This window comes from Zonotrichia albicollis, chromosome 9 (assembly GCF_047830755.1).
Source record: "Zonotrichia albicollis isolate bZonAlb1 chromosome 9, bZonAlb1.hap1, whole genome shotgun sequence".
Lineage (NCBI taxonomy): Eukaryota > Metazoa > Chordata > Aves > Passeriformes > Passerellidae > Zonotrichia > Zonotrichia albicollis.
Window position 1 is genome coordinate 34,223,684 of NC_133827.1, and position 19,348 is coordinate 34,243,031.

Genomic DNA, 19,348 nt, shown 5'->3' on the forward strand with positions numbered 1-19,348 from the left:
AATTTTAGCTGAACTGCAGTTTCTAGGCCAAAGGGAACAATTAAAAAAAAACCCCAGAAAACAAAAAACCCACAAGAAAACCCCCCTGCAAGAAGCCAAATGCCACAATCCTGACTTCATTTCCTTTGTTCTCTTCTTCACTATCATTTAGATAATTTGTGCTTTAGTTATGCCCCTGTCTTGTACACTGGAGTTACCTGATGTGAATGACTCCATTTGTAAAAACTCTAACTTGATACATTATGTCAGACAAATTGGAGAGACAGACAAATCATAATTATCTGAATTTAATTATACCCTATGAAAATACCATGTCTGGTCCCCAGACCATCAGCTACTTTTCCAAAGGTGCAAAGTATGATCTGAAATCTTGTGTAGACAGATACACATCTCCAGGGGAACGGCTGCCTGAAGAGAACATAGAAATTATAACATTAACAACAGGTACAGCTTCTAATACCTGGCAATTTTATACAGCTTTAGACCTAGAAGCTTGGTAAACAAATTTGTGAGCTCTCTCCTTTCTTGGGAACACCAATTTTGCTTTTTGCACACATGAGGGGGTGGGGAAAGAGGAGCAGTTTGAAGTCTCTTCTAAAAGGGAATTCAGAACAACACTTAAAAAAGTATCAGAACTTATCCAATCAGTTACAAAGAATGCAACAAGATATATTTATCTTTTCTGTATTCTTAGGTTTTTTTAAAAGAAATAAGTCTGTTTATTCAAAACAAATTTTACAAAACAACTGTCTTTCTGTGGTACAGAGCAAAGTTTAAGAATAAATATTGAATACTTTGTATAAAAATTAGTAATATCAAAGGGAAACTGATGCAAACCAAACAAACAGATAAAAAAATAGCATTAAATATGCTGTGCAACAATGTCAAACTCTTAATGAGGAGTGACCATTCAGGCTGATACAGTTTTATTTGAAGTAAAACCTATCAGCCCTGCATTGGAGCACTGAGACTATTGTTAAAAAAGATTCCTGATGGAAGTGTACAAATCTTCATTTGTGTCTAGAACCAGAAAATATGAAGTTTTCTATTGTCTCTTCTACTTTTTGAAAGGAGTGCCTTCATGCTTTCCTTTTATTCAACAAGCAACTTCTTTTCACTGCAGCAAAAGAAAATGCATACTACAAACATCAAGGCCCTTTTAAGATTAAGAAACAATCCCAACAAAGCTCAAACCAACTGTAAAACAAAGTCTTTCAATGGTCTAAATGGTGATTTTCAGATAATGGCAAATACATTTAAGCAGCGTTTTAGATGTTAGCTAGTTAAAGCTACTTAAAGATTACCTTACTTTTGCATGTACGAGTGAAAACAAATCCCAACACGTAGATATGCTGGAAGACTACAGTCTTACTAGCACATTTTGCTTGCATACTGCATATGCAGACCCTCTTTCCCTTCAGTGAACAGGGTGGCTTTTCTAGCAGTGCAGTTTTGCTGTGCAGCTTTGTTGATTTAAATGGCTCACAAGAAGTCAGAAATCTGATGAAGCAGCTTTCCTTCAATATACAATACTTTCTCTTTATGTGCATTTATTTTCTCTGTATGCAACAGGTTATGAAGATCTACATCCCCAGTACTATTATCCATTTGTTTAGGCAAGAAAGGAATTGGATTTGTTCCTTCTGAAGTATAGCTGTTATACTTGTCAGTTGTTCTGACACTGATAAATGATTTCTTTGTCAGCTCTTTATATGCCCCACATTTGGGACCAGTTAGGAACCTTATTATCTTCCTTCTGCAAAACCAGTGATAGAAAGTTACATGTTTGACTTGGCTCCAGTAACTACCTACCCTCCATCTGAACAGCTTAGAGGGCAGTCAGCAAGCTCACTCCTGGCTTCTGTCTGCACTGACAGATGCCATTATCCATTCAAACCAGAAAACCTGCAGCACAGCTCCAAGAGCAGTAGCAGTTAGCTACACCAAGTTTACTACTCACAGCTTCAAACTAGCAAGTCCTGTACAGCTGCCACAGGTTTGGCAATTAGCAGCTAAAATATCTGTCCTGAGAGTCTGTGGAAGCACCATGACTGAGCTGTGCAAGGACTGCAGGCAGCCTGCAGCTCTGGTTCTCTGCAGTATCTGTGTGGCACCACAGGACAACTCATAAGGGCTGCAGTTTGCACATCACTTGGCTCTCTTTTGGCTTACAAAGCACAGGCATTTTGTTCCTTTGCAAGTGATATTAATGTTGAGACATATTCAAGGTACAGGAGTTTATGGACACCAACAACCCTGAAATTTTAAAGACAATTTTGACTTCAGAAGAAATATTTTAGTTGTTATGATTTGTGTACTGAGTTTGTGTGAATCACCATGTCCCTATCCCTTCAATGCAAAGTCAAAGTTTGTACAGAAAATATCCTCCGTCTCTGTTAGTACAAGCATGAAATTTTGGTTTTTTTAAGGCTTTACCTAGCTCTAAGTAACATTCCCAGGGACTTTTCACTTCTAGAATACAGGAAAACAGAAGCATTATTAGAAGAAAACTAACAACTTATTTGCTTATAAAGATTGGACTTTTTAAACGTGCTGATTCAATCTTTGGAAGACAGAGAACTATTAGCCCAACCAGTCACATGAGTGGTATTTGGTTTTTTATAGCTTCAGGTTCTAAAGGAGGTTCCTTTGTTATTTAACCACCAAGTCAGAGGGCATCCAAATACTGTTTCCCTATTTCAAAGATTTAGGCAGCTTTGAGAAAACAATTGTAGCAGGTCTTCACTTCTACCACTCACTATTTGTCAGCTGTGCAGGTCCAGACTGACTTTGTATGAAGCACTGAGAAATGGTGAATATTTGACACTACTTTAAACTACTGTGATAGTCTCATTCATCAAGTCAGAAGTTACACTTTCCTCATGCTTTGAAAGGTCTACTCCATTCTGATATAACAGGGGGTTTTTGCCACATGCCTTAGTTCACATAACTTTTATAAAAGCCATTAAGACTTACTGACAAGTTCGAAGAAACAGGTATTTTCAACAAGCATTTCAAAGTCTAGAAGTCAAGTCCGTTATAGTTCACTTATAATCCAGACTTGCATCCCTTGAAGAGTGTAAAAGAACAGGCTACAATATAAAAAGTACAAATACAACAGGAGAGCTATTCCAATAAGTCTCTGAACAGAATCTGGGACCCTGGGACCATCTTCTTCCTCTCCCTCTGCCCACCCCAAGTATTCACGTGTAAATTTTACCTCTTTCCATGTTTACATACATTTTGGATAAACACCTAAAATGTTGTTGCTCTGTCTTGGCTCAGTGGATCTTCAATGCAGATATTCAAGTATTAAGAAAACGCAGCTGAACAAGGATACGTGTCCACATAGTACAGTTTACAGAGAAGCACAATATTGACCAGTCTGCAATAAATTTTACCCCAAATCCCTGAAGTAATCTCTTTAACTTTGGGATCTGTAGCCTGCTTCCAGAGCTGGCGAAGATCATCTACGTGTCCATGAGATGTCATCATCTTGTTATAAATGCAGGGATGATATGGAGCTTTTCCTTCCCCAGAAAAAAATACATGATATTGTGGTACAATTCCCACTTTATTGGCACAGAGACCCATGAAAACATCATCTATATAAAGACTTGTATTCAGAGTCAATGAAGCCTCATAGACTCTAGCTGCTACATCATTTGATATTACATATGCAGCTCCTGCTGTGTAGTCAGGGTAAGAGGGCCACTGGTACATTTCATATGGAACATAGTATTTGCTCCTCCTGTCTCTTATGGGAGGGGATCCGCGATGGACACGACCAATCCAGAGATCTTGAGCACCCATTTGCGTGAGGCTTTGGAGATAAGCAATGAGATTTGGCATATGGATAAATATGTCATCATCTGCAGACATAATGAACCTGGCATGAGGACAGTAGGCCTTCACCCAGCTAAACTGCAAAAGCAATTTAAGAGTGAGATTGTGAAAAGTATCCAAGAAGTCTTGCTGAATCAAATCCTGGTATTTCTGGTCTTCAAGCTCAAGTTCTCTTTGCTGCCGTGTTTTCTGCTCATGGTGTGTCGGGCGTCCTAAAGCAAAAAGGGTTTTAATGTTGGCATTAAGTTGAGAACGAACATACTTCTCATCACCCCAAGTTTGTCTGATTGCATCCCTTCGGTAACGGTTTTCAGGAGAAGACTTCACAAACAGTAGGAGAAGGACATCCTGCTGCTGACATTTCTCTCTGTGGTTGATCAAGTACTGGTAGCTTGATACCCTGTTCAGGTTATCCCTGCTGATAGACAGGCTGTCATTCACAAAATGGTAGCTATTTATGAGGTATCTGTAGGAATAGGACTTCATATGGCTCACAATTTGATTATCAAACGGTATCCAAAAAATCATGAGACACAGTATGAAGCAAGTGGCACATAGCTGCAAAAAATGGCATTTTCTGACTCTCCTGGGACTAACAAACATTCTGATGCAGTTTTTATAATCCTTATTCTTGTTCAGGATCAGTGTTTTTACAGTGCCTGTGTTTTACTTTAAGAGCACAGTGTCACCCTTCAAGACCAGTGTCCCTTGTAAGGCATGATGTCTTTCATTCGGTATCCTTGTGAAGACAGCTTTGTTCACAGACTTCACAAGTCATCTTTCTCAAAATACGTTTTTCTTTGATTGAAAGAACACTGGCATTTTTGAAAGAAGAGACTTGCAGATGAGTATTTTCCCTTTGGGGCATCTTGAAGCAAACACTCCAGCTCTAGTCCGAACTTCTAGTGTTTCTTTCCTTCATGAAGATGAACACCTGCCAATACTGAAGGGGAAGAGGACAAAAGTTTAAGTGAGCTGTTGTTAACACATTATGTTTTAGGTTTGGTCATGGAAATGAGCTGACTTCTCAGTCACTGCCCATCACCACATACACACGTCTGTCCCACTCCTCAAAATAACAAAAAAAGAGCCGACTGGCAGTGAGTCAGAGGCGGTCAGCGCTCGGAGCAAGCTTGTGGAGGCCAGTGAGAGATGAGACTGACACAGAAACCTCTTTCTTAGAAACCCCCAGTATCGTTAACCGGCAGATGACAATCTATTAAAATTCCTTTAGGCCCGGAGAGCGCCGAGCGCTACAAACGGCCGGGTTTACAAATTGTCTTTTGGGCCGGTATTGCTGAGCCCGGAGCCGGGCGGAGCCTGCGACTGCTCCCGGCCAGCGAGGGCCGGGCCAGCGCTCGGGGTCCCGCCCGGCCGCGCTCCGTGTCCCCGCCCCGCCACCCCCTTGTTCGCACCGCTCCTTCCCCATCAGCCCTGGGGGCGCCGCGATGGCCTCGTCCGCAACGCGGTGCCCGCCAAGCCCCGGGCCGGCCCCGCCGTTCCGCCCGACCCCGCCGGCCTGAGGGGAGCGGCCGTTGGGCCCAACGGCTGAGGGGCGCGAGGCGCCGCCAGCCCGCGGCGGCCGTTAGCGCCAGGGCCCTGAGGGCACCCGGGCTGGGCGGGACGGACACATGGACACACGGACTCTGCATGTGTGCCCGCACCTTCGGGCACCCGAGCTAGGGGGACACACAGACTGACACACAGACACATTATGTGTGCCCGCACCCGAGCTACTTGGGACACACGGACTGACACACAGATACACAGACACATGGGCTCTTCCCAGCCCGCACCTTCGGGCACCCGAGTTACCGGGACACACGGACAGACACACAGACTCACTGGCTCTCCCGTTAGGCACCCCCGCCACAGGTACACCTCTCGACACCACTCACAGCGCTACTGTCTCTGCTACCGGCCAGGGTTTAAGTGAAGAATCCAAAGCACAAAAAGCCACCCAAGTTCAGCCTTCTTACCCTGCACGTTAAAATTTGTTTCTTGTAGCCAGAGTTGTCTCTGCTGTATAATAAACAAGAGCAGCCTGAAGTAGCAACTACTTGTTAATCTCATAAAAAGCCAAAAATAGTGTTCAAGCAAGAAGTGTAGGACTAGCACCATAAGGAATGATATCCCACGAACTAAGCACTTGTTGCATGGAAACAACCCCAGAAGCAAAAGAACACAAGCTATCACTTTCAAGTCAGAAGTTATGTGCAACACAAATATTTTGAGACTGTTTTAGCCATCTGAAGTCTTGCAACCAGAATAGCATGATGAGAACACAACAGAGTATACAGTGATAAGAATACCTGGGCCAATTTTGTGGTGCTCCAAGAAGGGGACCAGCTGCTCAAAATGGAAACCATGCATTGGTGTACCCGACGATTGCAGATTGTAATGCATAACAGAAAAGCTGTATGGGCAGTTTGGTGAATAAAAGTCAGTCAGCGCTTTTTATAGTATCAGTTTAAACCCTTTTTATTTTGGAAACATGAAGTTAAACAATGCACCTCAGAGTTATAAACTCAGCAACTTTACAATAGAACACTATTGCAAAGCTTACTCCTGTTTCAGATGAAGCGTAGGGATGCAGACAAGCTGGAGTGTTATAGAAATCCCAACTTTTGGTGGTTCCTTTTGAAGGAGTAGGTTTGAAGCTACCAGGGAGTCAGGTTGTTCACTGTCATCATGACAAATCTTAAAGCAGAGGACTGAAAGCAAAGGGAGCACAAGGCAATCTATTTAACCACCTGAAGTAAAATTTACATTGATAAACATAGGGATACTCATCACCAAATAAAACTTTTTTAGATTACACTTGGATAAGAAGTTTGGGAAACCGTCTGCAATCGCCAAAGCCATCTGGTAAAAGGAGACAACAGTCAACACCACAGATAAAAAGGACATGGGCACTGCCAGCTAGCAGTGAAACTAACCTACATGACAGTTATTCCCCACTAAGGAAAAAACCAGTCTCCAGAAAAAACCAAAACCACCAACAACACTCAAACCAAACCCACACATCCACCAAAAAATCCACCACAAAACACATCATGGAAATAGCTTTAAATATGGAGCAGGTAGCAAGGGACAAGAGGCATGCGTAGACTCAGTTTTCTGCTCCCTAGCACCCTTTCCTGAAGTCAGGGATGCTGGAAAGAGAACATAAACTTTTCCTATGAGGAAAAAAAAAAGCCATAAAATTAGGTGGCTAACGGCTGAAACAGTCTGGTTGTCATTTCCTTGTTCTAGTTCAGTGGAATTAGATGAACCATTAGTACACAAATTTGTTCAGAATTCTCCTCAGAAAAATACCTCTCAGGTAAACTTTAAAATGCAACTATAGATGTGCAATACTGATGAAATTTAAGAAGATCTATACCCACTTGCCCATCTCCCTCTAAAAAAGCATGGAGATGTGCACTGAAGGTACAAATGCACAAATAGAGTCTCTTTGATTGTCAAAAATTTTTATAGTCCATTTACAAGACCCAGCCTTTGGACTTAAGTCATGTTTTCCTTCCCTTAACTGGAAAATAGGTTGAGACACTACAGGTGCTATTTGCTGCTATTCATCATTCCAGGAAAAGAAAGCAATCAACTCATCAATGAGTTCTCCCTAGCAAGAGGAAACACCATGGAACAGAGATAAAACTGTGCTTGACAGTCATTTTTCTGACCATAATTAAGATGTTTTTCCTCTTGTGCATTTTCTTGCTTGTGGTTTGAAAGCTGTTAGGTCCACTCTAACACTGGAGAAAGATTGTAAGAACCAGGGATCCATAAACAGTTCCTGTAACTGCCTTTCTTTCTGGCAGATTTAAGATTAGAACTGCCTGTGGTATTTCCCCCAGCTGCAAGAGCTGCAGGCTTTTGCTATCCTGTAGCAGTCCAGTCTTTGCTAAAGGAGTTTGTTATTTAACCTTTCAATACTTCCACAGGCATGACTCATTGTAGCAACTGTTCACTGTTCTGTGTTTTGCGTCTGGAGTATATTCTATGGTGAAAGAGGAGCTGGCATAATTTGACTTGCAAACTCAATAGTTTGTAGAGTGACCACTATGGAAAAGCAAATCCTTAGGGACCTACTTTGACTTTTGAAAAAAGTCAGTGTGAAATTTATTTCAGGATAGAAGTAGAACAGTTTTGGAATGTCAGCTAAGGAGAGACAGACAAGACACATCCTAAGGACACCCTAGACATGAGACACCAGAGGCACAGACCCTCATGGGAAGAACCACGAAGAGACAATGTTTACACAAAGACACCCAACGTGGAGATTTTTTTCCAACTAACACCACCCTGATAAAAACCAAAACCCATGAGACCAACTAAGACTGCCCAGAGAGAACATCTCAAAACTCTCAGCTACAAATTTTTTTATGTGGTACCATATGCAAGCTGGGCTTCAATACACCACATCCTGGCATGACATGCATTTTAGGACAAAGATTATAATGTATAGTTATTTTTCACTCTTCCCACCTAGAACAGAAGAGTATTCAGGTCACAAGTGGCTTTGCCAGGATATACCAGGAAACACTCTTCTAACTAGAACCATTTTTTACAATCAGCTTGTAACAACTGGCCCTTTCATATCAGCAACTCTTGGTTAAAATTCAGAAGACCTCAACTGTTACCTAGTTCCAAACAGAATTAATCTGAAGAGCTGCTGCTTTCTATGTCCATGTTTTGTCCTTGGCTTTTGGAGACAGCCTCACAGTTAACTCTGCCCTCTCATCCTTACCACACCAACTTTCCACAGCTTGCAACAGCTCTGGAGTTTGTATAGTTGCTCAATAATCCAAATTCAGCTCCTCCCATCCTCTTACCCTGCAAAAGCAACCTGCTGAATCCATTAAGGAAATATCAGAAAGTGGCTAATTGAGGTCAGGCTGTGCCTAACCTAAGTGCGCAATAGGACTCAAGGGTTTTCTTTTGTAGAACCAGATGTAACTTTGTATCTAATGCTTTCAGTCTTAGCAATTCTAAGGCTACTGCCAGGCTCTGGTACCACAGAAACTTTGAAGCCCTAGGACTGGCTTTTGCTTTAAGGTCAGGATAGTTCTGTCACACGAGCTACTCCATATCAGCTTGTTTGACATTGGAGTGGGTGCCCAGGTTAGAAGGCACATTGTAGAGATGTGTTTCAGCTCCTGTTTCAGCTGCACTCCATCCTGCTTGCTCCATCCTGATGTGAGATGTGACATGAGAGGTCCTCTAAGCTGCAGCTCCACTTCTACAGCACTAAAGGAATGTGCCCAGCCACAGAGGTGACAGAGGCAGATATGTTGCAGTTAAAGCTGCATGGGCCAAGATTATCACTGCCTGGCTTTAAATGTAGAGAGGTGTGTCAAGCCTGAAAAGAGTGTGTTGAATTTTCTTGAAACTTTCAAAATCTGTTCAGAAAGGAGCTATGTTATGTTTCAGAGTTTTATTTGTGAAGTAGAATTCAAAACCTTTTTTGCTGTGTTTGAAGCAATTTAAACAGTTATAATTCCTGTAAAATTGAACTCTCCCATCTCTAGTATTGATTATGTACTGTTTACAGCCGAAGTCCAAAGGAAATCTAGTCACATTCACTCATCAAATAAGCCACAAAAACACAAGTTTATCAAGATTTTTCATTATGATTGAGTAATTGAAGATGATGAAAGTACGTGTCTAAGTTAATGGGGGCAAAGCCTGAATGGACTTTGCTGCTTACAGCTTTAGCTACAAGATTATGTAACCCAGGTTCCTCTGATGGTTTTTCTGTTGCTGACATGTCTTCACAAGTCATGTTATCTGTCATCTCTTCCCAGGCCTATCCTATGTCCTCCTCCTTCACTTCCCATTTTTAAAAACTTCTTCTATATTAAGCATTTATATATTAATCTTCAGGTTCTTCTTTTATGTGAGCTGTGCCACAAAATGAAGAACAGTTCCTGGCACTTCTGGGACTTCCTGCCATAGTGACAGATGGTCACATTAGGGAAAAAAGATCCAGTAAGTTGCTTAGCTAAGGCTGCCTTCCTACATGGTTTGCAAGCACCAAGATGAAAAGTCACAAAGAGCCTGCAAAGAAAATAATTTCAAAAATGTAAAGACTTCCCCTGTTACACCTTGTTCTGTGCAAATCGCTGAGAAATGGAAGCCAATTCAGACAAGTATTTAGGAAAACCTGGTCACAATGGCAATGGAATTAACATCAAAAAAACCAGTCCTGTGCTCCAAAGATCTGTGAAAAGTTTAGGATCAGGTCCCAGATGTTGCATCAATAAGGAACATAATGCAGCAATGACTGACGGTAGCTTTGCAAATTTTGTTTCAAGAACATATAATCCATCTTCTGTAACTTCCAATGCAGGCTTCACCTGCAAGCTCTTGAGTTTGCCTGCAGCTCCTACTCAGGGTACAGTTTCCTGGGATGGTACAGCAGCATTCTTACATGCTCCTTGTGTATGTGTTGAGGACTTCTCAGGTTGAACAGACGCCTGACTTTCCATGAAGGCAAACATCCAACACTTTCCAAAACACAAACTCCTTAAATGATCCTGAAATTGCTCGGTCAAGAGGAATCCCCTTATTTAAAACAATGGGCATTGAAGCACAGCACTTTGTCCAGGGAAGTTCTGTATCAGAATAACTACAACACTACCTAGAAAAATGAGCTTTTGAAGCTGTGCCCAATTGCTGATTCTCACTGATGGCTAAAATTTGCAATGGCTGAGCAATGTTGGCAGAGAAATTAAAAGGATGGCAAAGCTTTAGATGGCAATTGAGTAAAGCAGTTCAATTCCTTCAGGGCTGGAAGGAGAAACAGGTTGTAAATGCTCAGCACTGCCAGGAAGCAGCTAATTGCCAATAGAGATTTCATTTCTACAGAGGTTTTGCACTTACTGTAACTATTGGGTGGAAAAAAAGAGAATTATTTCTTCTAATTTTCCACTATTGAGTGAAAAAAGAGAAATGATTTCCCCTAAAATGAGTTGAAACTTCCCAGCTGCTACAAGCCAATGTAAATGGAGACATCTGCCAGAAATGACAGATTTGCCTTCTTAAATGGCCTTTATCAAGATCAGTTGTCCAAAACAGCCACTATGGAGATGGCAGGAGAGGAGCAGGACCACATCTTTCAAGCATCAGTCTACATTAGCCTGCAGTTCTCAGTTGTTTTAACCTCCCATATCCACTGCAGACTCTTCCCCATAGAAGCTAGAAAGAAGGACAGCATTTTCCAGAATGAGTCTCCAAAACATGAGTCATTTAGTTCAAGGGATTTTGCATAAAATGCACAAGCACCAACATGAATTTTTTTGCTTGACATGCAGCAGATGAGGTAAAAAAAGCCTGTTCTTTCACTGACAGTAAGGATAATATTCTGAAGTTTCTCTCTGTCAGTGACATGACTGAGGCCACATGTCCTCATGTTCTGAGAGGAGGGACTAAGTTAAGCACTCAACTAACACACAGTCAAGTCAGAACTCTTGAGACTCAGCTACAAAGGGTGTAGTGGCACCTATTTCACAACCCACCACATCTGTTTTGCCAGCAGTGAGCTCTAATGATGCACTGAGCAGCAGTCTGAATTTAAGTAAGTTCACTTTCACAGTGCCAAAATTTAAAGACATGACTCTGGCACACATTCCTTTCTACTCCCATGCACCAAGAGAAAGAGGTAGCAAAGGGGTAGAGCACACTAACTGCAGCTGTTAATGTTACCCCATTACTATAGCCTCTGGAGAGTCACTTCCCTCTCCATCTAACAGTAGATAATTTCTGTTCATATTTGGAATCATATCTGGAAGCTTCTGTGGTGGTTGAATGAATTTTCTAGTGATTATAATATCACTTACTCCCAGGATATTATAAACACAGCTTGCCTGCAAAAGTGGGCAAGGACCGCAAGAGGCATTACAAAGGGCTCACCACTACTTTCTATCCCACACCAGTGTATCCACCTCTTTACAAAAGTGGATTGCAGACAATCTTGCAAGGACATCCCATTAAACATGGCACACTTTGAGCTGAACATTGAAGAAAACTATTTTCCCCATACTAGAGAAAGTAATTGTGAAATATCAAGCAGTTAAGGGTCCGGTATAAAACTCAACACCGGAAGATAATAAATTAAAAATTCCCTAGTTAGGCATGAATACTGAATGTCCCTGTTTCATAGCATGTTTCAGTTGAAGACCTGCAAAGTCAGGGCTCCACCTAATCAATAATTTTTTCAGGTGTCTGTTTTAAGTAAACCCATTCAAATATTTATTTGCAGTGTAGTTTAGAGATGTTATTTCCTGCCTATTTTCCCCACAAACCCAAGGTGATTTCTGTTCCAGTCTGCAGGAACAGAAGATCAAGCTGAACAACTATCTGAAGCAGACTTTTTCCACGCTAACTGGCAAACTAAAAGAGGAAGTCAAGTTTCAGACTGACACTTGAACTGTGAGACTAGTTCAAGCTGCCTGTCTCAGAAACCTTTCTTTTGCCCAGTAAGAATACTTTAAAATAATGCAGTGACTCAGAAAGTGTGTGAAGGGCTTGTTTAAACCAAAGGCTAACACCATTGTACCATGGCCATTTTGTGCCAAATTATTGTGTTTTTCTCCTGTAGTTAGACCAGTGATGATAAAACATGTTGAAATTAAAAATGTCAAATATGCTGGTTAACTTGAAGGGTGTGGGAGCTGGTGGGTTTTCTTAGTGCTCTATTAGATTAATTCTGTTTTGCACTGAAGTTAGCACAGACCAGAGGTGAACTCTTGAGTCCACATAGCAGAACACCATCCCATCAAGACTTCCCAAATCATCTCAGCTGCTCTCTTAAGCATGGCTCATTCAACTCAGCTAAGTCTCTTGCTGACTTACCATCCAGGCACCATTTATGCACTATAGACAACTGAGCATGAGTCCTGCATCACTCTTTTCTGCTTCAAATCCTTCCCCAAACCTACAAGTAGAGCCCAGGGAGACAAATCTTCAGGTTTGCTTGTAACCTGCAAAGCAGGTTACAAGCAAATTCCACAAGAATTTGAGGAAGCTGGGTTGCAGAACACCAGTGCTCATTCCCATCCTAAGATCCTTTCAGTAGAATCAACTAAAAATTCTTCCATCAACCAGGAACATAGGTGGTTGTCAGGGAGGTATCCAGGTCTGCAGTTTCAAGGCCATGTTTTCTCCACCACATGCACACATCCAGCAAGCACAAAGTCCAACACTACACTGAATTCACCATGCACTTATGCATACAGGTCTGGTAATTTAAACTATAGGATCAGCCTAGAAAGGAAGCTGCTCTGTGGAGAAAAGCAATATTTCTATCAACATCTAAGGATGCACGTGCATATAAAATTAATTATAAAATATGAGCTTTCTGATTAATGAGAATGAGAAAAAGAACCTCTTTAAGATGACCCCTAATGGCTTATTCCCTCCCATGAATGCAGTGGAGCTGCCACTACCACAACACTTCAGAGGCCTCCTCTTGAGATCACCAAGAGCAAATATTGCCCAAGCCACTCCATCTTTCTGTACACCCACAGACGTACATGCACTTAAGAAGAGACAGTCATTGCCCACTGTTCTTTGGCTCTGAACAGAGCCTGCTCTTGTTCATCCTCACCCCCTCCCATTCACTGCTGTGCATAGCTACCACCAGCACTTAAGCAGAAAGAGAGAAATGCTGTATTCTGCTTGAGGCTGAGGGAAGAGGAAGGTTGTGAATAACCCTGTCTGCTTCTTGCATAATCCCATCTAGTGAGTTGTCTTCTTTCATTCATAGGAAATGCATCTATTTGAATCAAGCAATCAGCCTGTCCAATCACCATTTATTTCTTGTTCACCATTTGTACTGCAGTTATTTTCTTGAGAGATTAATTTTGGGGTAGCTCAGCAGTAATTTGATAAAACTGTGCAGATGCTGTGTAAATGTGAAGTTTATATATACTATACACACACACACACACATATTTTCTATAAAAGCATGAAGTACCAGCCATTCAAGATATACTAGCAAAAGTTAAAGAACTTACATTTTTAACTACTTTAAAATTAAAGTTACACAAACAGCACCTTAAATTCAACTAAAGAGTCACTCTAACTTGAGGCAAATCATTATCTAGAAATAGGAGCACATCAGACTGTCAATTTCTCCTAAATTCCAGCCTTCAATTCTTAAAGCATTCACAGCATTTCACAGAGCAAAGAATAGCCCGAAATAGTTGTAGCATTGAAACTGAAGAAAGAGGCACGGGAGATAGTTTGAGTAACCAAGCTCCTAAACAAACAAGCACTATCCAAACCTGTAAGGTTCATGTTCTCCAATCTCTATTTGTATAAAAAATCCCACTTCTTGGGAAGGGGCTGTCAGTTAGGGGAGAAGGTTATGTAAGCAAAATTCGCTATTATAAGTGTACTTGAGGAGCTGGCCACCAAAAAAGACCAGAGAGTATAATGCTTCACCACTGATTTAACACTTCTACGACATCTGGATTCACCTATCCAGCTATCCTTTTCCATTAGTTCAGTGAAATGTTTCATTTCAATTATTTTGTATGGTTACATAAGTTTCAAGGTTCTCGTGTGGTTTGCACATTTTAAAGTTTTCAGGACAGTCGAATATTTCACATAACAAACTGATAGTTCTTTGAAAATTTAAAAACAGATTCAGTACTGAAGGCTTCTACATGCATATTCGGGGTGTCCATGATTGCCTCAAGCCAGCCAGAAAGACGAAAGCATTTCAGATTTTAGGATAATGTGGATCGAGAACCATCAGCGTATACAAAGGAGCTGCAGATTGGCTGGGATAATAGCGGTGCAAGGCTTTGTCTAAGCCTGTCTGCAAACGGGGTGGGATGAATTCCATTAGTCTTCTCCTACTTCTGTGGGAACTAAGGAGCATTTTGGCTTTTATACAGCCTCTTCTGCAATGCAACAAGGGCAGGGATTGAACAGGAGATACTTGCCTGCTCTTAGTTGTTATTAAATATGGGGAGCGGGATGAGCACAGGCTCATGGCAGAAAAGCAAAGCAAACCAAAGCACCCCTCCTTCCCCACCGCATGCACTTGGGAGGAACACAGAGCTGCAGCCGCTGAGGAACAGCATCCTGCAGTTCCAGATCACCACGGCTCAAGTGCCCTCCCTGAGAGCTGCTAACAAGCAGCCACAACAAACCACAAAACGGAGGGCTAACCAAAGAGTTCCTCAAGATGCAAGTCAGATAAGAAAAGCCAAACAAAGGAGCTGCTAAACATTCCCAGTGTGTTTAATAAGGAGTGAGATTTTTCCAACGTGACAGTCTTTGTAAATTAAATGAAGGAACTAGTGCATTTGCATTTAAGCAGAAGTGCTTGTCTCAGCTTAGGAGAAAGGGATAATAGATGACATTAGTCAATAACATTACGAGCCAATAAAAGAATATTTTTACATATATAAAAATGCATGTCTGTTATATATATGTGTGTATATACACATACACACTTCTCTGCAAGACTAATATAAGGCCAAGAATGTAACAAACTACCTACAGCACCTGCATACACACAGCATCTGATTAGGAGCTGCTGTGAGGACAGTTTAGTGGAACCGAGTCAAGTAGAAACTACAAATGCAATTCAATGAGAGAGAACCACATGGACTGCAGAAGAAAGCTACAAAGATGGGACCAGAGGCTTGCAAGGCAGGGATGGCTTAAGGATGACTTAAGAAGGAGAAGCAAAGATGTCACTAAAGAAGCCTGACCGTTCTAGAAAGTTGAACGTGGAGAACAATGCACTAGAAAGCCAGTATTTGTAGTTACCACAGGACTTTACTCAGGGCTAGCTGACAAAGCAGCTGGAACCTCAGCAAACAATTAGTCGTAGGTATGGTACCTTTGCCATGCTTATTACCCACTAGAAGGCTTCCTACTAAAAATGTTGTGACTAAATATGTTACTGGAAAGTCAGGAAAGTTACAGGGAAGAAAGCACTTTGTGTGAAAGCAGTTTTTGTGGTTTTAACAGTAAAACACATGGATTGCACAGTCTGGTGCACAGTGCAAAGTTAGACTAAGCATCCTTTAGTTAACTAAGTCAAGTAGCAGAAAGTTCATCCTTCCTGTTTCATATTCCTTACAAAAACACAGCTAATCGAGGGCTGAGGGCACAGAAAAAATCCTGCTTTCACTTCTGACCAACCTGACAAGAGGTGAGCCAGGCTGCTTTCCACAGGAATTTAAAGATTAGTTATTACTGAGGTCTGCTGAATAGTGAGATAGCCTCACTTGAGATGTGCACATCCTAGGAAGCTAAGGAAGGTATCTCACTAAACTCTGCAAGTGCCATGTGGAAGGAAGAGCTGATAGTGCAATGGCCATCCATCACAGTAGTGCAATGCTCATCCATCACCTTCTGGTTCCTCCCACCTCCTTCTGCCAGTCCCAATTCCCAGCCAGACCCACTGCAGTAACAGCAATGCAATGGGAGCTTTCCCAACAACAAAACCCCCTCAGTACTTCTGTACTTCTGGTAATCAACATCTTCGAGGTGGAGGATTACCTAGACAACTGCTCAGGCACAGAGGGATAAAACCATGGCAAAGGCAATGCTCAGTACATCCTGGATGCTCTAACGCTGTAGGTGCAGAGTGACACCAAACACATCAGCCACTGGCATTTCCAATGATAAGCCATGACTTGCAGGGTTTTCCACATGCTTCTCCCTAATCTGTAGGTGAATTACCATTCCAAGCATCAGTACTCACTCCTCCAGTTTGGCCAGATGTCAGAGAGATTGTCCCACCTGCTGCTTTGGGCAGCAGGAGCAACCAGTTTGTTTCTCAATAATTTGGGATCTCAGAGAAAGCAGAAAGTGATACAGTTTTGTTTCACTCAGTGGAAGACAACCACTGAGTGAATTTCTAAGCCAAAAAACAAGCAAACAATCTCCAAAACCCTTATCTGCAAAAAAAGCCCACATTTTTACTGCAATACTACATTTCTGTATATAATAGATGGTGGACTTCTATGAAACTAGTTCTGGGAAAAACAACCAGTAACTTCCATAATACCAGAGCAACACACAGCTCTATGTGACAGTCCAGACTTCTGGAGTACTGCTAGAATATTCCATAGCTGTTATCAACAGTGGCTGTCTCCTGCCCTATTCAACAAAAACCCCTCAGATTGCAGCTATTTTTCCTTTTAAAAAATAATCCGTTCCTTTTCTAGACCCTTTCCCTTTCACACTGCTAGAAGAAATGCAAGTACCGATGAGAATTGAGACAAGACAGCATCATACAAACCAGGGTTCAACAGCTGCCCTGGTAGTTTCAACTCTGCTGCTAAGAAATCCTCAGGCATGAGCCTGGGTGGTTCCGAGTTGAGGATGCTGCAGCACGTACCGAGTTCTGCGCTGCCTTGCCGAGTCAAGATAGTTACAGGGCTTCTTAGCATTGTCTTGCACTCCATGTAGTTGCTCACACCGGCATCTCCCATCTCGGGTACTTCCAAGATCTTGCGCAGAAGCAGTTAATGAAGCTACTGTCCCCCCAAGAGCTCAGGTGTTTTCAGTGCTCCCCGCAGGGCGGATGAGGCTCTGCGGTTCTCCCTTTCCTGGGGTCCCGCCACCCCAGCCCGCGGCTCTGCCCCGCGCCCTCCTCCCAGCTCGGCAACAAGGGCATCCCCAGCTCTCCCGAAACCTTTGGAACCCAGGAGAACGGAACATACCGGGAAAGTCGCGGGCTGGAGGACACCCCGCTGTCCCCCCAGGGGATTTCCCCGCTGGCTGTTGCCGCCTCCCGGCAGCCTCTCAGCCCCCAGCTCAGTGATGGAGATGCTCCCCACCGCGCCTTCCCCCGTCCCCCGGAGCGCCCGCGGAGCCCGGGAGCGGCCTGGGAGGGGCGGCAGGCCGGGAGCAGCTTCCAGCCATGCGGCTGCGGGCGCCCCTTCGGGGAAACAAAGGCGGGAACCGGCGGGCCCGTCCCCGCACACCCCCTGCCGCCAGCCTCCCCCCTCCCGAGCTCCGCAGCTTGGCCAATAGCACAGACAAAAAAAAAGATACTTTTTTTCCCCAAGCTTTGCTTCGCGCAAACGCCCTTTTTGAAATCGTTCACTCTCCCTCTTTTCTCTAATGTGATTTCTCCTGCCGATTTTTCCTACGGGGTGCCCGAACACTGCTCGGGGCGGAGGCAGCTCCGTGCCCACGTTCCGCGCTCTGCAAGCGGGCGGCAGCCCCGGCGCTCTCGGGGGCGCGTCCCCGTGTTGCAACGCAGGGCTGCGCAGAGAAACTCCCAGCTGGATCTGCGAGTTTCTTGTGTGGGAACAGTGGAAGAAGAAAAAGAAAAAATACCTACACTTTTCCTGGAGAAAAAAAAATAGTTTGGAGGAATAGGAAGCCGGGAGGGGCTGCTGGAACAAGGGGCGGGAGGAAACGGCGCGCCTTTGAATGGGTTGTTTCACCGCAATGCTCGAGCGACCGCGAGTCTTCCCTCCAAGGCTCAGGGCATGAGAAAGACCCTGAAAGGACCACAAAAAGCCTGAAAATTTTCTGGCTTTTTTTTTTTTTTTTTAACATAATCGACTGCCAGACAATCAGAGGTTTGGGGGGAATCTGCTAAAAGTTACGTAGAACAGACATCAAAACTACACTGAAGTTTGGGTCTCGTTTATCACAGGAATTTGAAATCCCAAACCCCAACAAGACCCTTCTTTAGGACGGGAGAGGGGCAAGCGCCTACGGCGATAATGGATGCGGTCTGCACCGAAACCCTGCAAACAAAGCAGTTGGAAAACTCGTTTGTCCAAAGCAGGGAACCGCAATTCCTGAAACGCGGAGAAGTGAGACACCCTCCTCCCCAGAACAGACCAGCTCTTACAATCCCTGAAGCCAGGCAGAGAAGAGAAAAAAATAGCATTTAGAAATCCGGAATATTTTCGCTACTTTTAATTACCCGACACTCGCTTTAGCCATCAGAGGAGCCAAGAGCCCGGCTGCTCCCAGTTCAGAAAGCGCGAGGGGCAGCGGGACGGCGCCCAGCAGAGATCCCCGCACCTCACCTACCGAAGGGGCCGCAGCGCTGCTTTCTCCTCCGCTGCCTTCCCCGGGCGGCAGGGACGGGCCGGGCCACGGCGCTCCCCGGCAGCAGACGGGCTCCGGGGCCCGGGAGCCACCGGCTCCGCCCCCTGCGCTGCGCTCCCCGCGCCGGGCCCGGGCTCCCGGCTCGGCTCGGCTAGGCTCGGCTCGGCTGTCCCGCTGCTCGCCAACACCCGGCCCGCCCGCGGCGCTGCTCCCCGGGAGCTGGCACGGTGACACCGCTCTGTGCGACCTGGGAAAACTCTGTCATGCGCTCACACTCACAGTGAGAAAAGTGATGTGCTAAAAGTTCTAAAGCACTTATGTCTTAAAAGTTTCTTAGGGGACGCCATGAAAGTTTAGCTAATTGCTCCTCTAAGTCTCCCAGGTGCCAAATAGCATCGTTTTGCTGCGTAGTTAGTGTGTAGGTCTGGCACAGTGGAACTTGTTTGTCTCACTT

At 43.6% G+C, this 19,348-nt stretch overlaps 2 protein-coding genes across 14 annotated transcripts in view; one reads left to right on the forward strand and one right to left on the reverse strand.

Annotated features, from left to right (window-relative positions):
- Window positions 1–19,348, forward strand: part of MCF2L2 (MCF.2 cell line derived transforming sequence-like 2) — a 149,878-nt gene that overhangs the window by 74,769 nt on the left and 55,761 nt on the right. The gene's annotated exons all lie outside the window — the stretch shown is intronic.
- On the reverse strand, window positions 272–19,111 carry B3GNT5 (UDP-GlcNAc:betaGal beta-1,3-N-acetylglucosaminyltransferase 5). 6 transcript variants are annotated; one of them, XR_012581665.1, is made up of 3 exons: window positions 18,877–19,111; window positions 3,241–4,789; window positions 272–408 (listed from the first exon to the last, which is right to left on the reverse strand). XR_012581665.1 is itself a non-coding variant. In XM_074547358.1 (2 exons), the coding sequence occupies exon 2, from the start codon at window positions 4,447–4,449 to the stop codon at window positions 3,313–3,315; it is 1,137 nt and encodes a 378-aa protein (XP_074403459.1). In that variant the 5' UTR covers window positions 4,450–4,789; window positions 18,877–19,111; the 3' UTR covers window positions 2,938–3,312. The 6 variants fall into 6 exon arrangements, 5 of the variants coding, with proteins under 5 accessions (XP_074403459.1, XP_074403461.1, XP_074403460.1 ...); XM_074547358.1 differs by lacking the exon at window positions 272–408 and having other exon boundaries at window positions 2,938–4,789; XM_074547360.1 differs by lacking the exon at window positions 272–408 and having other exon boundaries at window positions 2,938–4,789; window positions 18,873–19,111.